This window comes from Delphinapterus leucas, chromosome 10 (genome assembly GCF_059928025.1).
Source record: "Delphinapterus leucas isolate spDelLeu-1000000601 "Yukka" chromosome 10, BTC_Dleu_Yukka2, whole genome shotgun sequence".
NCBI lineage: Eukaryota > Metazoa > Chordata > Mammalia > Artiodactyla > Monodontidae > Delphinapterus > Delphinapterus leucas.
Window position 1 is genome coordinate 16586172 of NC_143138.1, and position 16655 is coordinate 16602826.

Here is a 16655-nt window from a genome sequence, read left to right on the forward strand (position 1 = left end):
CCTGCAGCAGGATGGGCACACAGTCAGTGCAGCAAATGAATGAATAAGTGATACTATTAAACCTGAAGGTTTTTTAAAAATTTATTTTATTGGAGTGTAGTTGATTTGCAATTTTGTGTTAATTTCTGCTGTACAGCGAAGTGACTCAGTTATACACATATATACATTCTTTTCCATAGTCTTTTCCATATGGTTTATCACAGGATACTGAATATAGTTCCCTGTGCTCTACAGTAGGACCTTGTTGTCCATCCATTCTACGTATAATAGTTTGCATCTGCTAATCCCACACTCCCAATCCATCCCTTCCCACCACCTTGGCAACCACAAATCTGTTCTCTGTCTGTGAGTCTGTTTCATAGATAAGTTCATTTGTGTCATATTTAATTAATTTATTAATTAACTTAGTAGTAGTAGTAGTATTTTTTGGCCACATGGCATGTGGGAATCTTAGTTCCATGGCCAGGGATAGAACCTGCACCCCCTGCATCGGAAGCACGGACTCTTAACCCCTGGACTGCCAGGGAAGTCCCTGTGTCATATTTTGGATTCCACATATAGGTGATATCATATGGTATTTGTCTTTCTCTTTCTGACTTACTTCACTTAGTATGATAAACTCTAGGTCCATGCATGTTGCTGCAAATGGCATTATTTCAATTTTTATGGCTGAGTAGTGTTCCATTGTATAAATGTACCACCTCTTCTTTATCCATTCCTCTATGGATGGACATTTAGGTTGCTTCCATGTCTTGGCTATTATAAATAGTGCTGCTGTGAACATAGGGATTTAATAGCTAATTTTTAAAGCTCAGAGAATGTATTTTAGATATAGAGGGTGAGAATGAAGACAGGAAAACTGGTGGGAGGCTCTTATGAGGAATCGGAACAGCAGCTATCTCCTCACAGAGGAATAACCAAGGAATGCTGAGGTGGCCTCCGTCCACAGAGGTACCCAGGTTACTCAGGGGGCAAGTGATTAGAGTCATATAAGGTGGGGGCAGCAGGACTCTGTAGGGAGAATGAGGACAAAGGAAGATGCAGAAGCTGAGGTTATACAAGTTGAGTGTTGTATTCACAGATAGAGAGCCTGGAGGGAAAAGGTGACTTGGGTGGCTCATTTGAGGGTCTAGGAGGCTCAGTGAAGATTAAACCAAAATGTTGTGGGATGAAGAGGGTGGCAGCATTTACTGAACAGCTCCCACATGCAAGGCACTTTAATAAAGCCTTGTGGAGGGAAGAGATGCTACCCAGACAACCAGGACATGGCTTCTGCCCCAAGGAGGCAGTGACACACAGGGAGAGTGGTGAAGCGAACTGGGGAAGCACGTAATTTAAAAGGTTCTTTCTGTTTGGGGGAGGGAGGGGGATCCAGCAAGAAGGATAGGATCTTAGAACCGGGCTTTTCAGAATAAATTTAATACATGGAGATGGTAGGGAAGGCATTCCAGGCCAAGGAAATAGCATTAGCAAGATGTGAACTCGAGAAAATGTGGGGTCAGCCAGGAACAAGACATTGTCTTTGGTGTTAGTGGGGAAAGTGGGCCAAAGCCCTAATGCAGTACTTGAAACTTGATTCTCTGAGCACGGGAGCCCTTGCAGGTTTTTAAAGAGGAGAGTGACAGCAGACAACCATGCATTAGAAAACTCACTCTGGCCTTAGGACAGAGTTGGGTTAAGCATTGGTTCTAAACCCTGGCTTTACGTCAGCCTCACCTGCAAAGATTTTTAAAATTCCAAATCCCAAGCTGCACCCCAGATCAATTAAATCAGAATCTCTAATGATGGCACCCAGACATCAGTATTCTTTAAATCCCCCTGTGATTCCAGTGTGCAGTCAGGATTGCATGCCAATGATTTAAAGCAGGGCTTGGCAGCTTCTTTCTGTCAAGGGCCAGGTAGTAAGTATTTTTGGCTTTATGGGCCCTAGGGCTTCTGTTGGAGCCATCCAGGCTGCCATTGTCCACAGAAGCAGCCACACGCAATATGTGAATGAATGAGCATGGCCGTGTGCTAATAAAACTTTACGGAAATTTGAATTTCATATAATTTTCACAGGTAACCAGTATTCTTGTTCTGTGGATTTTTTTTCCCCGCCATTTGAAAATGTAGAAACAAACTGCAGACTGCCCAAAACTAAGCAGCAAGTCATATTTGGCCCACAGACCCCATTTTGCCAGTTCTTGACTTAGAGGGTGACAATTGGACTCAGGTAGTCCAGGAAAGAAAATATTACTACAGTAATCCAGATAAGAGGTCAAGTTAAGTCTCTTTTGTGGTTCGTTGGAAGGGCAGAGTGAAGATAAGTGATATTGAATTGATATTCATAGCAACTCATGTTCTCATGTGCTACTTTGGAGCACCCAGAAGTTACTGTACAGAGGATCTTGAAAGGAACCGTTGTGTGTGGTGTGTGGTGCTTAGCCCCCTTTGACTTCGTCTTTTTGCAGGGATTTGTTTTACATTGAAAGGCTGTTTCTTTTCCAACTACTTGTAATGGCTTTTCGTTTCGGCAACACCTAGCACCACAAACTGGTTAAGTCTCCTTCCTTAGGTGCCAGCCATGCCTTTGTTTTCAAAGAATGACCTTTCCTTGCAAACAAATGTTCTCTTTAGAAAGTAGGGTGAGCTTGATATAAGGAGATATGGCTACTTACCTTTTATTTTATCAGGTACCACTGCATTAATGCAGAATTCCCTCTTTGCATTTTCTTCCGGCATTTGTTGCTTAGTTGAGGATCTGCCAGGATAAATGGTGCCACTTCTCCTCCACCTCCCGCGCTACGAAAACGAGAGGCTGATTATTGCACCTTCATTCCACTGAGGTTACTTTAGAAACCGTAAGGCCAGGGAAAAGTTTCCCGCCGACACTGCTGTGCTTTAAAATCAGTGCTGCGTTTCCACGTTGGCCTGGTTATTTTACTTGAGCACCATTACAGTCGGGTGAACAAATTCACTTACCCATTTTCTAACTTCCCCTCTCAGAAGTCTGCTGTTTCAGTGTCTTCCAAGAATGGAGGTTATACTGGGCCCCGCACTGTGAAGATTGGAGAAACTAAAGAATATGGTAACTCTCCTTGAATTTGCTGTAACAGGAGGGAGAGAAGGAAATTTAGGACTCCAGCCAGCAGCGTTCATTGCCATTTCCGTTATGTTGCAGATCTTACTGGAAAGTGAGAGGTGAAAAAATAAATAAAGCTTGATTTTTATTTTTCCTACCATCCTCCCAGTAGAGTTGTTCCTCATAGAACACAGAAGTATTGTATATATGTACCATACAAAGGAAAAGCAGGTGGTATTTTGAAGTTTGTGTGTTTCCCTGAGTATCTTGGGGTATTTTTGATCACCAAACATACTTCACATCACTGACTTTTTTAATTGATTTCTAAATTTGGGGGTCGACTGTTTAAATTCCAGGGACTTGTTTTTCCTTCTTCTCGGTGGTCTTGAGTGATTCTCATCATCTTAGGGACACCAGCCAAAAACCTACGATATAAAAGTGAGGTTGTGATTGAGCGCTGATAATGTCAAGTGCTTTTAATTAAGCCTCTAATGTTTTATACGTTGATAACAAAATAAAGGTTCAGATTTATTAAATTAGCTTTCCACTGATTTTTAAAAAGCTCCCACCACATAGGGAACTAAATATGTAAGAGCAGCCTGTTCTCTGCAGCCAAAGCCTCAACGTGCCCCAGAGGAATTCCTGCATAGAGTCCATTTTTAAGTAAAGGAAGAAGTCAGGAAATAAGGCAAAGCTATAGGCATAATATGGAGATTAAGAATGGGAATGCCTGATAGAATTCACAGCCCAGGATGGCAGCAGCTGAAAGACAGTGTGGAACTGATAGAGAAGAATAGACGTTAACAGTTGGAAGAGACCTTAGGGATCAGCTTGGCTAGTGGTTCCCAACTTTGGCTGCTCATAGGAAAACTCAAGAACTTTTAAATAATACACTTGCGTAGGTCCCACCGTGCCAATTAAATCAGCATCACTAGGGATTAGGACCAGAGCATGCATATACTTTAGAGGCTCCCCAGTGATTCTAACCTGCAACCAGGGTTGAAAACCACTGGCCTAATCCAACTCCTTCATTTTACATATGAAATCCAAAGCAGATACCCGGCCCAGTAGCCAGAGAGGTATTATTTGCTTGGATTTTAACCTTAATCTTCTTGTGTCCTTATATTCCCTGTGCGGTCATATCCCCTCTCCCCCTTTAAATTACACCAGTAGGCTCATGACTCCCAAATCTCTCTTCTTTTTTTTCAATTGAAATATAATTGATTTATGATTTTGTGTTAATTTCTGCTGTACAGCAAAGTGATTCAGTTATACAGTACATATATATACATATTTTTTTCACATTTCTTTTCCATTATGGTTTATCACAGGATATTGAATATAGTTCCCTGTGCTCTACAGTAGGACCTTGTTGTTTATCCATCCTGCATATAATAGTTTGCATCTGCTAATCCCAAACTTCAAGTCCATCCCTCCCCCTTGGCAACCACAAGTCTGTTCTCTATGTCTGCGACTCTGTTTCTGTTTTGTAGATGAGTTCTGTTTTGTCATATTTTAGATTCCACATATAAGTGAGATTATATGGTATTTGTCTTTCTCTTTCTGACTTTCTTCACTTAGTATGATAAACTCTAGGTCCATCTGTATTGCTGCAAATGGCATTATTTGGGGTTTTTTTATGACTGAGTAGTATTCCGTTGTATATATGTACCACATCTTCCTTATTCATTCATCTGTTGATGGACATTTAGATTGTTTCCATGTCCTGGTTATTGTAAATAGTGCTGCTGTGAACATAGAGGTGCATGTATCTTTTTGAATTATAGTTTTGTCTGGATATATGCCCAGGAGTGGAATTGCTGGATCATATGGCAACTCTGTTTTCAGTTTTTAAGGACCTCCATACTGTTCTCCATAGTGGCTGTACCAACAGCCACTTACATTCCCACCAACAGTGTAGGAGGGTTCCCTTTTCTCCACACCCTCTTCAGAATTTGTTATGTGTAGACTTTTTAATGATGGCCATTCTGACCAGTGTGAGGTGGCACCTCATTGTAGTTTTGATTTGCATTTTTCTGATAATTAGCACCTCTTCTTAGCACCATACACTTATGTCTAACTTCTTTCAGATTAGCTCTCCAAATGTCACTATATTCAAAACTGAACTCCCTGCCCCCTCACCTCACCACTCAAACCTGCTTGTCAGTCTAGATTCCTTATCTCAGTGCAGGGTACCTCTCTCCCTTCAGCTGTCTGCGTCAGAAATCTTGGAGTCATCCTCTGCTCTCCCCTGTCGTGTACTCCTGTCTAACCAAGTGCCGCCTGTCCTGCCTCTTAGCTCTTTCTCACGCCCATCCCACCTACTCCCCTTGCCCCTCGCTGCCTTTGGGATGGTGTCATTTCTGCAGAACCACTGGACCCTCTTCTCGCAGTCTTCAGCCTCTAGCCTTGCTCCCATGCTCCATCTCTAACAGCGTAACAAAACTCTTTCTGCAGCTCAAATTTGATCATTTGTCACATTTCTTGCATTGTGTGCTCTAATCATTTAGCCATTTCTTTGATTCAACAAAGCTACGTCTTTTTTCTCTGCCTCAGCATTCCTATACTCGACCTACTTTCTTACAGTATAAATGGCATAATCTATCTATAGACTCAGTTCTTTTCTTTCTGCTTTTATCAAAAGCTGACCTCCCCAGTACACCGTACTATTTTCCCTCTTCAACCAAATGCTGTCCCATTTCAGACTGAGTTTAATGGGGTCCGCGTTGCCCACACGCTGACTAGGGGAACCTGCCCCTGCAGGAAGCGTAACAGAAGATCCCAGAGCTGCCTCAGCCTCAGACCACATCCTTGGGGGCCGCGGCCTGCACTCAACCTCTGCAGGCTTCCTGGCTGCTTCATTTCTTCTCCCCGACCTCAGTGTCTCTTACTGCTTTGCTTAGTCCTTAGACCTCACTGTGATTCTCCCAGTTCCTAGTTCTTCACCAACAACCCTTCGGATTCTCAGTCTTTGTTATTATCTTGCAACTCTTGGCTGTTTCCACCCTCTTGCCTCAGGATACGGTTCCTGAGGTGGAATGCGTGTCCTTTCCGTGTCATGTAGTAACTGACCAGTCCTTGATCCCTAGCCGTTATTACCTGGAACTTGGACTCCAGCCTCTTGGAATGTATTTAGAGCCACAGTCTCCTAGTCCCCACGGCACCATCGTTGCCCCTGCGTGACACACAGGTCAGCTATTCAGAACCTGATTGTCCAATTGGTGAGTTTCCTGGGCTCCTTATTCTCTCATTCTTACTTCGCTGCTGCGACTCGCCACTTAATCCGTTAACCGCTTCTTAGGCTCTCTGCCCGAAAGGGAGCAGGAAAAAATAAGTGTGTTGAAACTCTCCTTTCTTAGCATATCATTTATACTTTAAAAAAACAAAAACAAAAAGAACAACTTATTTTAGTGGTTGCCCTAGAATTTGCAATATACATTTACAGCTAGTCCAAGTAAAAGAAATCCACTTTTACATAGGATGATAAAACTTCACAGGTAGTATGAATACCTTGTAATAACAAAATAACCCTAATTCCTTCCTCCCATCCCTTGTATCATTGCTGTAATGTATTTCACATATACTTAAGCATACATAATCAAATACATTGTTGCTATTATTATTTTATCTGTTATCTATTAGATCAATTAAGAATAAGAAAAATAAAAATTATTTCACTTTCACTTACTCCTTCCTCAGTGCTCTTGCTTTCTTTATGTAGATTCAGATTTCTGACATATATTATTTTCCTTTTCTCTAAAGAACTCCTTTTAACATTTCTTGCAAGGCAGGTCTACTGGCAGCAAATTTCCTCAGTTTGTCTGAAAAAGTCTTCATTGTTCCTTCATTTTTGAGAGATAATTTTGCAGGGTACAGAGTTCTAGGTTGGTGGATTTTTTGTTTTCTCTCAACACTTCAAATATTTCACTCCACTCTCTCCTTGCCTTCATGGTTTCTACAGAGAAGTTAAATGTAACTCTTACCTTTGTTGTCTATAGGTAATGTGTTTTTTCCCCTCTGGCTTCTTTCAGGATTTTTTTCTTTATCTTTGATTTACTATAATTTGAAAATGATATGCCAAGGTGTAGTTTTCTGGGCATGTGTGCTGCTTGGTGTTCACTGAGCTTCCTGGATTTGTGGTTTGGTGTCTGACCTTAGTTTGGGGAAATTCTCAGTCATTCTTGTTTCAAATATTTCTTCTTTTCTTTTCTCTCTTTCTTCTCCTCCTGGTCATTCCATAACCACATATGTCATACCTTTTTTAGTTATTCCACAGTCTTTGGATATTCTGTTCTCTTTTCTTTCAGTCTTTGTTCTCTGCTTTGTAGTTTTTGAGGATTCTAGCGATATATCATCCTCTAGCTCAGAGATTCCTTCCTCAGCTATGTTCAGTCTATTAATAAGCCCATAAAGGCATTCTTCATCTCTGTTACATTGTTTTTGATCTCTGACATTTCTTTTGGCTCTTTCTTAGGATTTCCATCTCTCTGCTTGTATTGTGCATTTGTTCTTGCTGTCTGCTTTATCCATTAGAGCCCTTAGCGTATTAATCAGAATTTTTTGATAATTCTAACATTTCTGTCATGTCTGGTTGTGATTTTTGCTCTGTCTCTTCAAATTGTGGGTGTTTTTTGCCTTTGGCATACCTTGTGATTTGTATCGATAGTCGGATGTGATGTACTGCTTAAAAGGAACTGCCTTTAGTAATGTGGCAGGATGTGAGAGGTGGGGAAATAGTCTCCATTCCTATGATTACATCTCAGTCTTTTAGTTAGCCTAGGCCTCTGGACTGTGCACTTCTCGGTGTTTTTCTCTCCTCTTAGGTGGGATAGGATGGCTGGGTGGGCTGGAGTTGGGTATTCCATTCCCCAGGTCAGTTAGGCTCTGGTAATAATACCCTAGCAGGTTCAGCTTCGATTAGCTAGTTTCTCCTGAGGACAGACCTTGTTAAAAACAGAGTGCACTGGTGTATTTCAAAATGGTTCCTTTTCCCTCTCCCTCTGCTGGAAGCCCAAGGGGATTTTCTCTGATATTTACTGTGGGAACCTCATTGAGCTTCTGCTAGTAGATCTCACAACATTGTGAGGGCCCTACTACTGAATCCCACTGGAGTCCTTAGCTCTTAGAGTTCTTAGCACCGGGCCTCCAACAATCCAGCAATTATAGTTCCGGCTTTCCTGCCCCAGCATCGGTTCCCACAGGGATTCTCTCTGCCTTGGGAAGCTGCATTCCCGGTGACTGCCTGTTGGTCTCTCCAGTTGCAGCGAGGTGGAGGGGGGCAGGCGGGGGAGGGCAGTAGTTTTCCCTGAGTTTCTGGTTTTTCAGTCTTTTCAGCTTATTACTTGTGAGGACAGTGGTAATTTCCAGGTTCCTTACGTGTGGAACCAGAAATCAGAAGTCAGTACATTGAAACTCAAACACGCTCTTTTGTCTCCTTACCACAAAGTATGATGAGGATTTGTTGAAACATTTATATTTTATTATAATATACCTTAAGCACATCGAACTCTCTGAAAGCTTGTAGGTTTTATCATTTTTGAGAATCCATATGTAGAAATGACATTCATAGCGTTATTACAGTTTTACCTTATAATCACACTATTTTATTTGAGAAAACTTTAATCCACAAGTAGCAAATGGGCACAGAAAACACTGAATTCGTTTGAGGAACCAGGAGAAGTTAAATTGGTGGATACTGTTAAAACTCAGTTGATTGTGTAACTTCATGTTCAAAGTACAGGTTCTCATCACATGTGGAATGTCTTTCAGATCCGAGCTCTTTTGTTACATTTGATAAAAATTGAAATAATTACATCATCTGGAAATCTGAACTGTTAAAAATCCTCCTTTGGGGCCTTTAAATTTGTTTTGTTTTGTCTGAAAGGGCGTTTGAACATGGATATAAAAGGGGTTCATCAGTGTTTTCTGTCCTTGCAGAGTGAAATTCAAAATTCCTATAGGTGGGAAATGCCTATAGGATAGAGATCTTCAGATGTTCAGCTTGTCAGAAATGTAGAAACTTTACCAAATTTCCATACTGCCTCATCTTTTAAACCCAGCTGCAACCCACAGAGACTGCAGGACTCAGCATGTAGTTACTTTTTACCATCCTCTCATCTCTGTGGCCAGGACCTTGAGATTAATGACGAGGTGGACTTGAAGACACCTCGTACCATTCTCGGGGAGATGTTTGCCATATTCATTGTACTTTGGCCACCCTCATTCCAAGTTCATCACACAACTTGTTTGACACGTTTACTTTTTGAACACTCGGAGAATTAACAGGTGGTTGCATGACTGAGATGTTTATTTTAACAGGCGAAAAAGTGGGAGGTAATTTAGACACACACTACGATGCAATAGGAAGCTACCTAACTCTTTCATTTTTGGCTCAGCTTTTCGTTTCAGTTAAAACTGCTGACAGCAAGGCTCAACAGGTCTTGTAGCTTCGTATTGTTAACATTGTCTGCACGTGAGGAACTGACTCGCTAGCAATAATGACCATGCTTTAGTTACTCGTACACAAAACCTTCTCCTTGGCTTTAGTGCTAGAACTTAGTAAAGGGTCTCTTCTCAGAGTTTCTGCCATCCGCAGTTACATTGTGAATACAGAAGGCTCTAAAAGCCCTGCATCTATCTCAACATGCTCTAGAAAACAGCTTGTAACATTCTCTGTCTGTTATATAGAATGCCCAGAAGGCAAAATCCTACAAACAAGACAGCAAGACAGCTAATTCTTATTTTACTTGCTATGTTCATCCTGATGTGTCAGGATATCCATTAGGGTTGATTCTTGAGCTGTCTTCATTCAGTGAGCAGAAGAAACAAGGAATTCTACTGGACAGTTAGTTGTTCGTTTGATTTGGGGGTCAAGGGACTATTGCCAGAAGTGGCCATGGTCAGAGACAGAGATTCTAGGTGAGAGATGGCTGACTTTTTCTGTAAAGGGCCGGATAGTAAATACTTTAGGATTTATGGACTATAGGGCCTCTCTTGCAACCACTCAACTTCTGCTCTTGTAGTGTGAAAGCAGCCATAGATAATACATAAGAAAATGAGAGTGGCTGTGTTTCAATACAATTTCATTTACAAAAATGGGCAATAGGCTGGATTGGCCCAGGGGCTATCATTTGTCAATCCCTATTCTGGATCCCAGAAGATACAGTTCTGGGCTATATGACTCTGACCTCACAGGAAAAATAGCAATGGTGTTCAGTTAACTGGACTAGTAACATACAACCTTCAGTATTCATAGCCAAGACTTTACTTCAGTTGTATTTAATAAATTTGTTGTCAGAAAAAAAGGGCATTCTCTCCTCACTGTCTTCTTTTGGGGCTTAGTCTGAATAGTGTTATTTGCTTTTTATTTATACCCTACTTTCTTCCCCAAATAATAGAAGGTATATTTAGATTTTAGCTATCAAAATAAAGATATAAAATCCAAACCCACATAAAAAGGTCACATAAAAGAACCTCTGAATATTCCTTATCCACCTGCCAACTCAAGCTGGTAACTCAACCATTTTAGGGACTGATTGGTCCTTGGGACACCTCCTAGGTTGAATACTGATATGCTGCCTATTTTATCTTCTCAAGCATAATTTCCTTTCTGAAAATAAAATTTCCCCAGTGTTTTATATTGTCTCTTACCAAAGGAAGTGTTAATATCCGTCATTTTTCTTCTGATTGAAGTATAAGCCAAGAACTGTTAAACCAACCAAGTGGGTGTGTGGAAAGGAAAGAGAAAATTATAAGCTAATGAAAACTTTCGCGGGCAAGTGACCTGTTCAGAACAGATTCCAGGGCTCATGGAGCCAGGGGATTGTTTCCAAACTGTTATAGATACATCTCTGCTCTCTAGAGAAAAGGAGTGTTAGATTACTTTCGAGCCCAGTGGTCAGAAGCACAGCTCAGAGCTGGACAGAGGAGGTAGGAATTTTAGCTGAGCTGCAGGGAGAGATGACTGTTAGTGGGTGTCAGAATGTGGAAACAGGCCAAGTGAGTTGAAGGACTGCTAACTGGAATTGTGGCTCCAAAGACAGTTCTGAAGTAGGGAACTAATCTTTGGGAGAACTGTGAGTGTATACAAATGACTCTAACACCAGGTCCTAATTCATATCAGCTCTGACTGCTGAGCCAAGTAGCTGCCCAAGGTCATATAGAACCTATGCCGGGGATCTGCCTAGACCTGTGGCGTAGGGGAGGTGTGACAGATGTGCTCATGAGGAGGCTGGAGTTTAAAGAAGGAAACACTTCCCTAGGAAACATGGGTACCAGGCAAGCATTAACAACGTCAGAGTAGAACCTGGAACAAGATGGGGGCAGCATTAAGGACAAACAGTCCACTCTCATGACAGAATTTTAAGATGTGGTAGCGGGCTAACTCTATGATGTATAAAAAATAAATACAAGAAATAAATTCTATCTTTTTTTTTTTTTTTTTTTTTTGCGGTACGCGGGCCCCTCACCATCGCGGAGCACAGGCTCTGGACGCGCAGGCCCAGAGGCCATGGCTCACGGGCCCAGCTGCTCCGCGGCACACGGGATCCCCCCACACCGGGGCACGAACCCGCGTCCCCTGCACCGGCAGGCGGACTCCCAACCACTGCACCGCCAGGGAAGCCCAAGAAATAAATTCTGTAATCAACAGCTGGGATGATGTTCAGTATCGGTTTTTAAAATATCTATTTTCTAAATTTAAAAATGTTCTCACCTTTAAATGAAAAAGAAATTAAGAATTTCCAACCTAAGCCACAATCCCTTCTTCTCTTTCACTCTTCATGAGAGGACACACTGGTCTAGTGTTTGGGGGAGGGGGCAGCTTGACAGTTTCTGTCAAGGTAATAAACATGCATTCCACTTGATCCTGCAACCTGACTTCCATAATTTATCTTTTTTTTAAAAAATACACACACTCAAGCTGGCAAAGATGTTTGTGCAAAGATTATCATTATATTTATAAACTGAAATGCATTTCAGGAAAGAAGTTCAGATTTCAGAAGTTTTTGGATTTCATAACTCTGTCTAAGGGATTGCAGAGCTGGATATATAAGCATTTAAGTTTGGCAAGGATAAATTGTGAAGAGGAAAAAAGTAAATTTCAGAACAGTGTATACGGAACGATTCCTTTTCTTTGGAAGTAATAGTAATCAATTGTGTGTGAAGATATATGCACAGAAGGTCTGGAACCATCCACAGAATTGCTCATGGTGGCTGTGGGGGGGTGGACAGATCACAGTGGATTAGTAAACAAGCTGGTTCTTATAGTCGACTCTCATAGGAGAACCGCACACTTCTCCATTGTCACAGACACTGAGGAACAGGAGGTGGAGAAGCCCGGCTTCTTCTAATGACGACAACATCATTGGAAGTGAAGAGAGGCTTCTCTGTTCATAACTGTGGATGAGACTTACATGTCATCATTACCGATACAATAGTTTTATGCCTAACTCAGGTATATTCATTTATTCATTAGTTTAGCAAATATTTATTGAGGGCCTACTGTGTGTGAGACACCATATATATATAAAACAGTGCCATATATACATATCTATGTCACTATATAGCAGTGACAGAACAAAGATAGCCTCACAGCTGCAGGCTCCAGCAGACAGACCCAGGCTGTGACCCAGGAGGCCTGAAGTAGGCATATTGCTTGTTTAAATGGATGCATGCTAGTGCCTAACTCAGAGTAACTGAAGTTGGTGTTGCAATGAAATTGAAAGTGTCCTAAATATGTTTTTCTTTCTTTTCATAGTTTCTTCTTCATTTTAGTCTCTGAATTATACATTTATTATAAATAGAGTTTTACTTATGGAACCTTCTAGAAGGAGGTTGCCTGACTGGTCTGTGACAGTGATCCACATAGCCATCAAGTGGCATTGGTTTCTGGTTATATCCATTTGTCCCAGGTTGACAGTGTAACCCCTCAGCTTGCACAAAGGAGGAATCTCTAAATAAACAGTGTTGTAAAGCAGATACATACATACATACATACATACAGATAGACAGATACACATGTGTATATTTTTGCCATCAGCATACTCACATGTTTGTGTTTTCTTCCACAGAAAAAGCAAAGAACAAAAGATCTTTCTCAAGTATTTCATTCTTACAACCCATATGATCACAAGGTAAGAGAAGAATGTTATTAGTGTTCCTGGGTAGTAGAAGTCCTTCTGAAGGTATAGCACACTTTTCACCAGTAGTATATAGTGGTTTTGAACTACAGTTACCAATTACATTTATATTTCAGTTTTAATTTTTTAACTCTTTATCTCTTGTAAAGAAAAGAGAAGATCTGTATTTCTGAACTAAAATAATTCTATTTTATGCATATTAAAATCTAGTTACATATCATCACTGAAATCTCAAAGACTGTGAAAAGACAGATTTGGGGGTGTTTTTTGATTGGTGGGTTTTTTCTTTCCAAACAGTGTAGTAGACGAACCTGGCTTTGGAATTGGTAGAGACAGTTGAAATATTATCTGCCAACTGTTGGTTCTCCATTGCTTCTGACAGAAACTTATGTTTCTAAATAAAAATCCTAACAAAAAGCAGTGCCGAGAATCATAACTGAAATATTCACTCCCGAGAGTTTTGCTACACAGAAGACCGAGTAGTGTAATGACCCCTGCATCCCCATCCCATAGTTTCATAGACCCATGTCCAGTCTTGTTTCATTTATACCCACACTCTCCACTTCCTATATTTGAAGAATTCTCAAACATCTCTTCATTTATAAGTATTTCACCATATATTTGTAAAAGATAAGTTCTCTTTAAAAAAAAAAAACATAACTTTTAAAGAAAACGCTCAACACCACATCTTCATGGGGGGGGAATACATTAAAGTATTCTGAGACTTGTACAAAACTTCTCTATCATATAAGGTTCCAGTAAATCTGTTAATTCGAGGTGATTTCAGAAGCAAACAAAACATTCGCACAGTTGAAATGCTAATATAAACTTAAATCTTTATCTATGAATCTACAAGGAGACATGTGGTAAGGATTTTTTAACTAGCCAAAATAAGTAGTGTGAAAACTACTCTCCTCATTTGAGAATACAGAAATGTCTGGATTCAGGAGGAAAAAATTGTGCCAGTTGTTCATAGAAGTTGAAAGAATTTGAATCGCTTCTAGTGCTTCCGTAGTGAACAGTTGACTTAAGCATCAGAAATTTGTCAGAAGAGGTGTTTATATTCCACGTGACCGCGGCGATACACAAGACTAAAAATTTTATCATTTCAAGTTACATTTTTCAAGTTAAATCAGTCACTTTGCAGAATATGGCAATTTGTTTGGAAGTGATCGAGCGAGCCAGGCGTGTCTGACAACGCAGGCGCAAGGTGCAGGCTGATAAGTAGTACAAGAGCAAAAGGAATGAGATTGGCCAGATTTCTGGTGGGGAAGTTGCATTTTTTTTTTTAGACGATGCCACTTAATAAACATAAATGCAACAGTGGCTGAAGTTAACATTTAACAACAGCAACAACAAGAGGCTATGACAAATCAGAGGTTTTGCCTGACTTGTCTAAATTTTGCCCACTTCGAACATTTTTTTAATTCACAGTTAAGGGAAATTCCATTTTTCTTTTATTAGAACTCTTAATGGAACTTCGCCATTCACAGCTTCTCCCAGCTTCCTCTTCATATCCTTTGTGGCACTGTATCAAAGTCACCTCAGATGATTTTGGCTTCCCTTGTGAAGACTTCATTCCTCTACAAATTAGCCATCAGGCAGTGAGGAATTGAATATAAAATGCTAGATGGAGTTCCTTTTGATCTTTGCTTTAAGATGGGTAATAAATTACTGTGAAGTAGCTGGACTGCTTGATGAGTGAGTTTTGAAGCCCCCAAGGTTCAGCCTGGGGGCGTTCTGTCTTACTCTATACGTGTAGTGAAGGGAAAGGGGAGAGTTTTCCTTCTGGCTCCCGTCCCTTACTGCCTCCTCCGGATTTTCTAAGCTCCAACCAGGCAAGTGTAACCGTGTTACTCTTAACTGTGTCTCTTGTTGGTCAGTTTCCACAAAGACTAGAATCACAGGGATTGAGTCACGTGCACTGTTTTCTCAATATTAGAATGTTCCTTTTTTCCCCATAAATAAAATAATAGAAGGTTGTGATTCGAGTTACTTTGTCATTTTTAATTACCCAATTATATTCGAACAAATTCGTTCTCTAGGCAGAAAAAACGTCAGTGTAAAACGTTTTGTAAGATGTGGTTAAAGTTGGTTTAAACATCTCATGCTCAATGAGATTTCTGGAGTGATCTTCAGGTTAAATATATACATGTGTCATAAATAAAAGCTTATATAAAGCTTATATAAAATAAAGTATAGGCTGTCTGGGATTTGCTTTAAAAAAGAATCAAAGGAGGAACGCGGGTAGGGCACAGTAAAAGAAGGTTGGCCATGTGTTGATGATTATTGAAACTGAATTATTGGTTTGTAGGGGTTCGTCATTCTACTCTGTGTATTTTTTTATATGATTGAAGTTTTCCATAGTAAAAATGATGCAAGAAGTAAACTAAACTCTGGTCTGCTCCCGGGAGCGAATGTTGTGATATTCTTTTCCTCTCCAGCTAAATCTTTTCAATTGTTCATTTTTCCCTTGATGTAAATTTGTACCAAAGAAGGAATACTCAGCATTTCAGTGGGTTCATTATGCTGAGTAAACTCAGAAATGCAACTCCTGTTCTAGAGTTGGCATAATTTCCTGGGGCTTCATCCCAAATTATAGTGGGTCACTTAAATGATAGCCTTGCCTACAAGAAACTGTTAAAACAGTTGTCATTACAAAGGGGCGTTAGTAACTACACCGTTTTGTTCTCAGTGAGTCAGTTATATTTGCTCTCCTTTCCTTCCCCCCAACCAAGACTGCTCCTGCCTGACCCCAGACACAGGAAAGTCACCAGGTTAAACAAATTTGTTGTTTGAGTGAAGCCAGGTGCATTTCTTAATCATACTGTAAAGCCATTGTTTAGGTTGTAAATGGTCAGTTTGTTTTCTCTTAGGTGCTGTTGCAAAAAGCAAATAAAGCTTAGGGCAAAATGAGCATTCAAAATTAGTCTTAAGAAAAATACCTGAGTTGTTTTTCTAGACTCTAAGACAAATTTTGCTGGAGACTGGACGAATTTCATTTTGGATTGTTATCTCTGGTCCCATGTCCATTTTTTAAAAAATTGTTTTTGGGAGTTCTCATAACACAAACTTACACAGAAAGGCTTGACCAAACCTAATTCCCACTTATCCATCCTAATAAAAGGGAACATTGGTAAAGGGAATCCAAAGCAGCAGGTAATCTGATTGTATTTTGAACATTATATTCTTTCCTCTGTTATTTTAATAAACACATAGTAAACATAGCTTGGAATTTCTGAAAACACATACTAACTACCAGGAAGATTATAGGGATAGAGGTCTTCCACTTCAGAGACAGCCAACCTGGAGTTGAATTTTTCCTTTGGAGAAGTCACAGGTAAGTAGAATAGGCTATAATTAGAACACTTTTATTAAAGGTATGCAAATTAGCTTATGCTTTTTATCTTTGGCCTGACGAACATATTGCCATGCATATAAAAGATGTCTCTCTC

The 16655-nt window shown here is 40.3% G+C and overlaps 1 protein-coding gene across 1 annotated transcript in view; it reads left to right on the plus strand.

The window, feature by feature from the left end:
* CDKAL1 (CDKAL1 threonylcarbamoyladenosine tRNA methylthiotransferase) overlaps window positions 1–16655 on the plus strand; it is a 648803-nt gene that overhangs the window by 508404 nt on the left and 123744 nt on the right. Inside the window, exon 13 of the mRNA XM_022586761.2 lies at window positions 13132–13194. Coding sequence (XP_022442469.2) covers window positions 13132–13194 — 63 coding nt within the window. The remainder of the gene's footprint in view (window positions 1–13131; window positions 13195–16655) is intronic.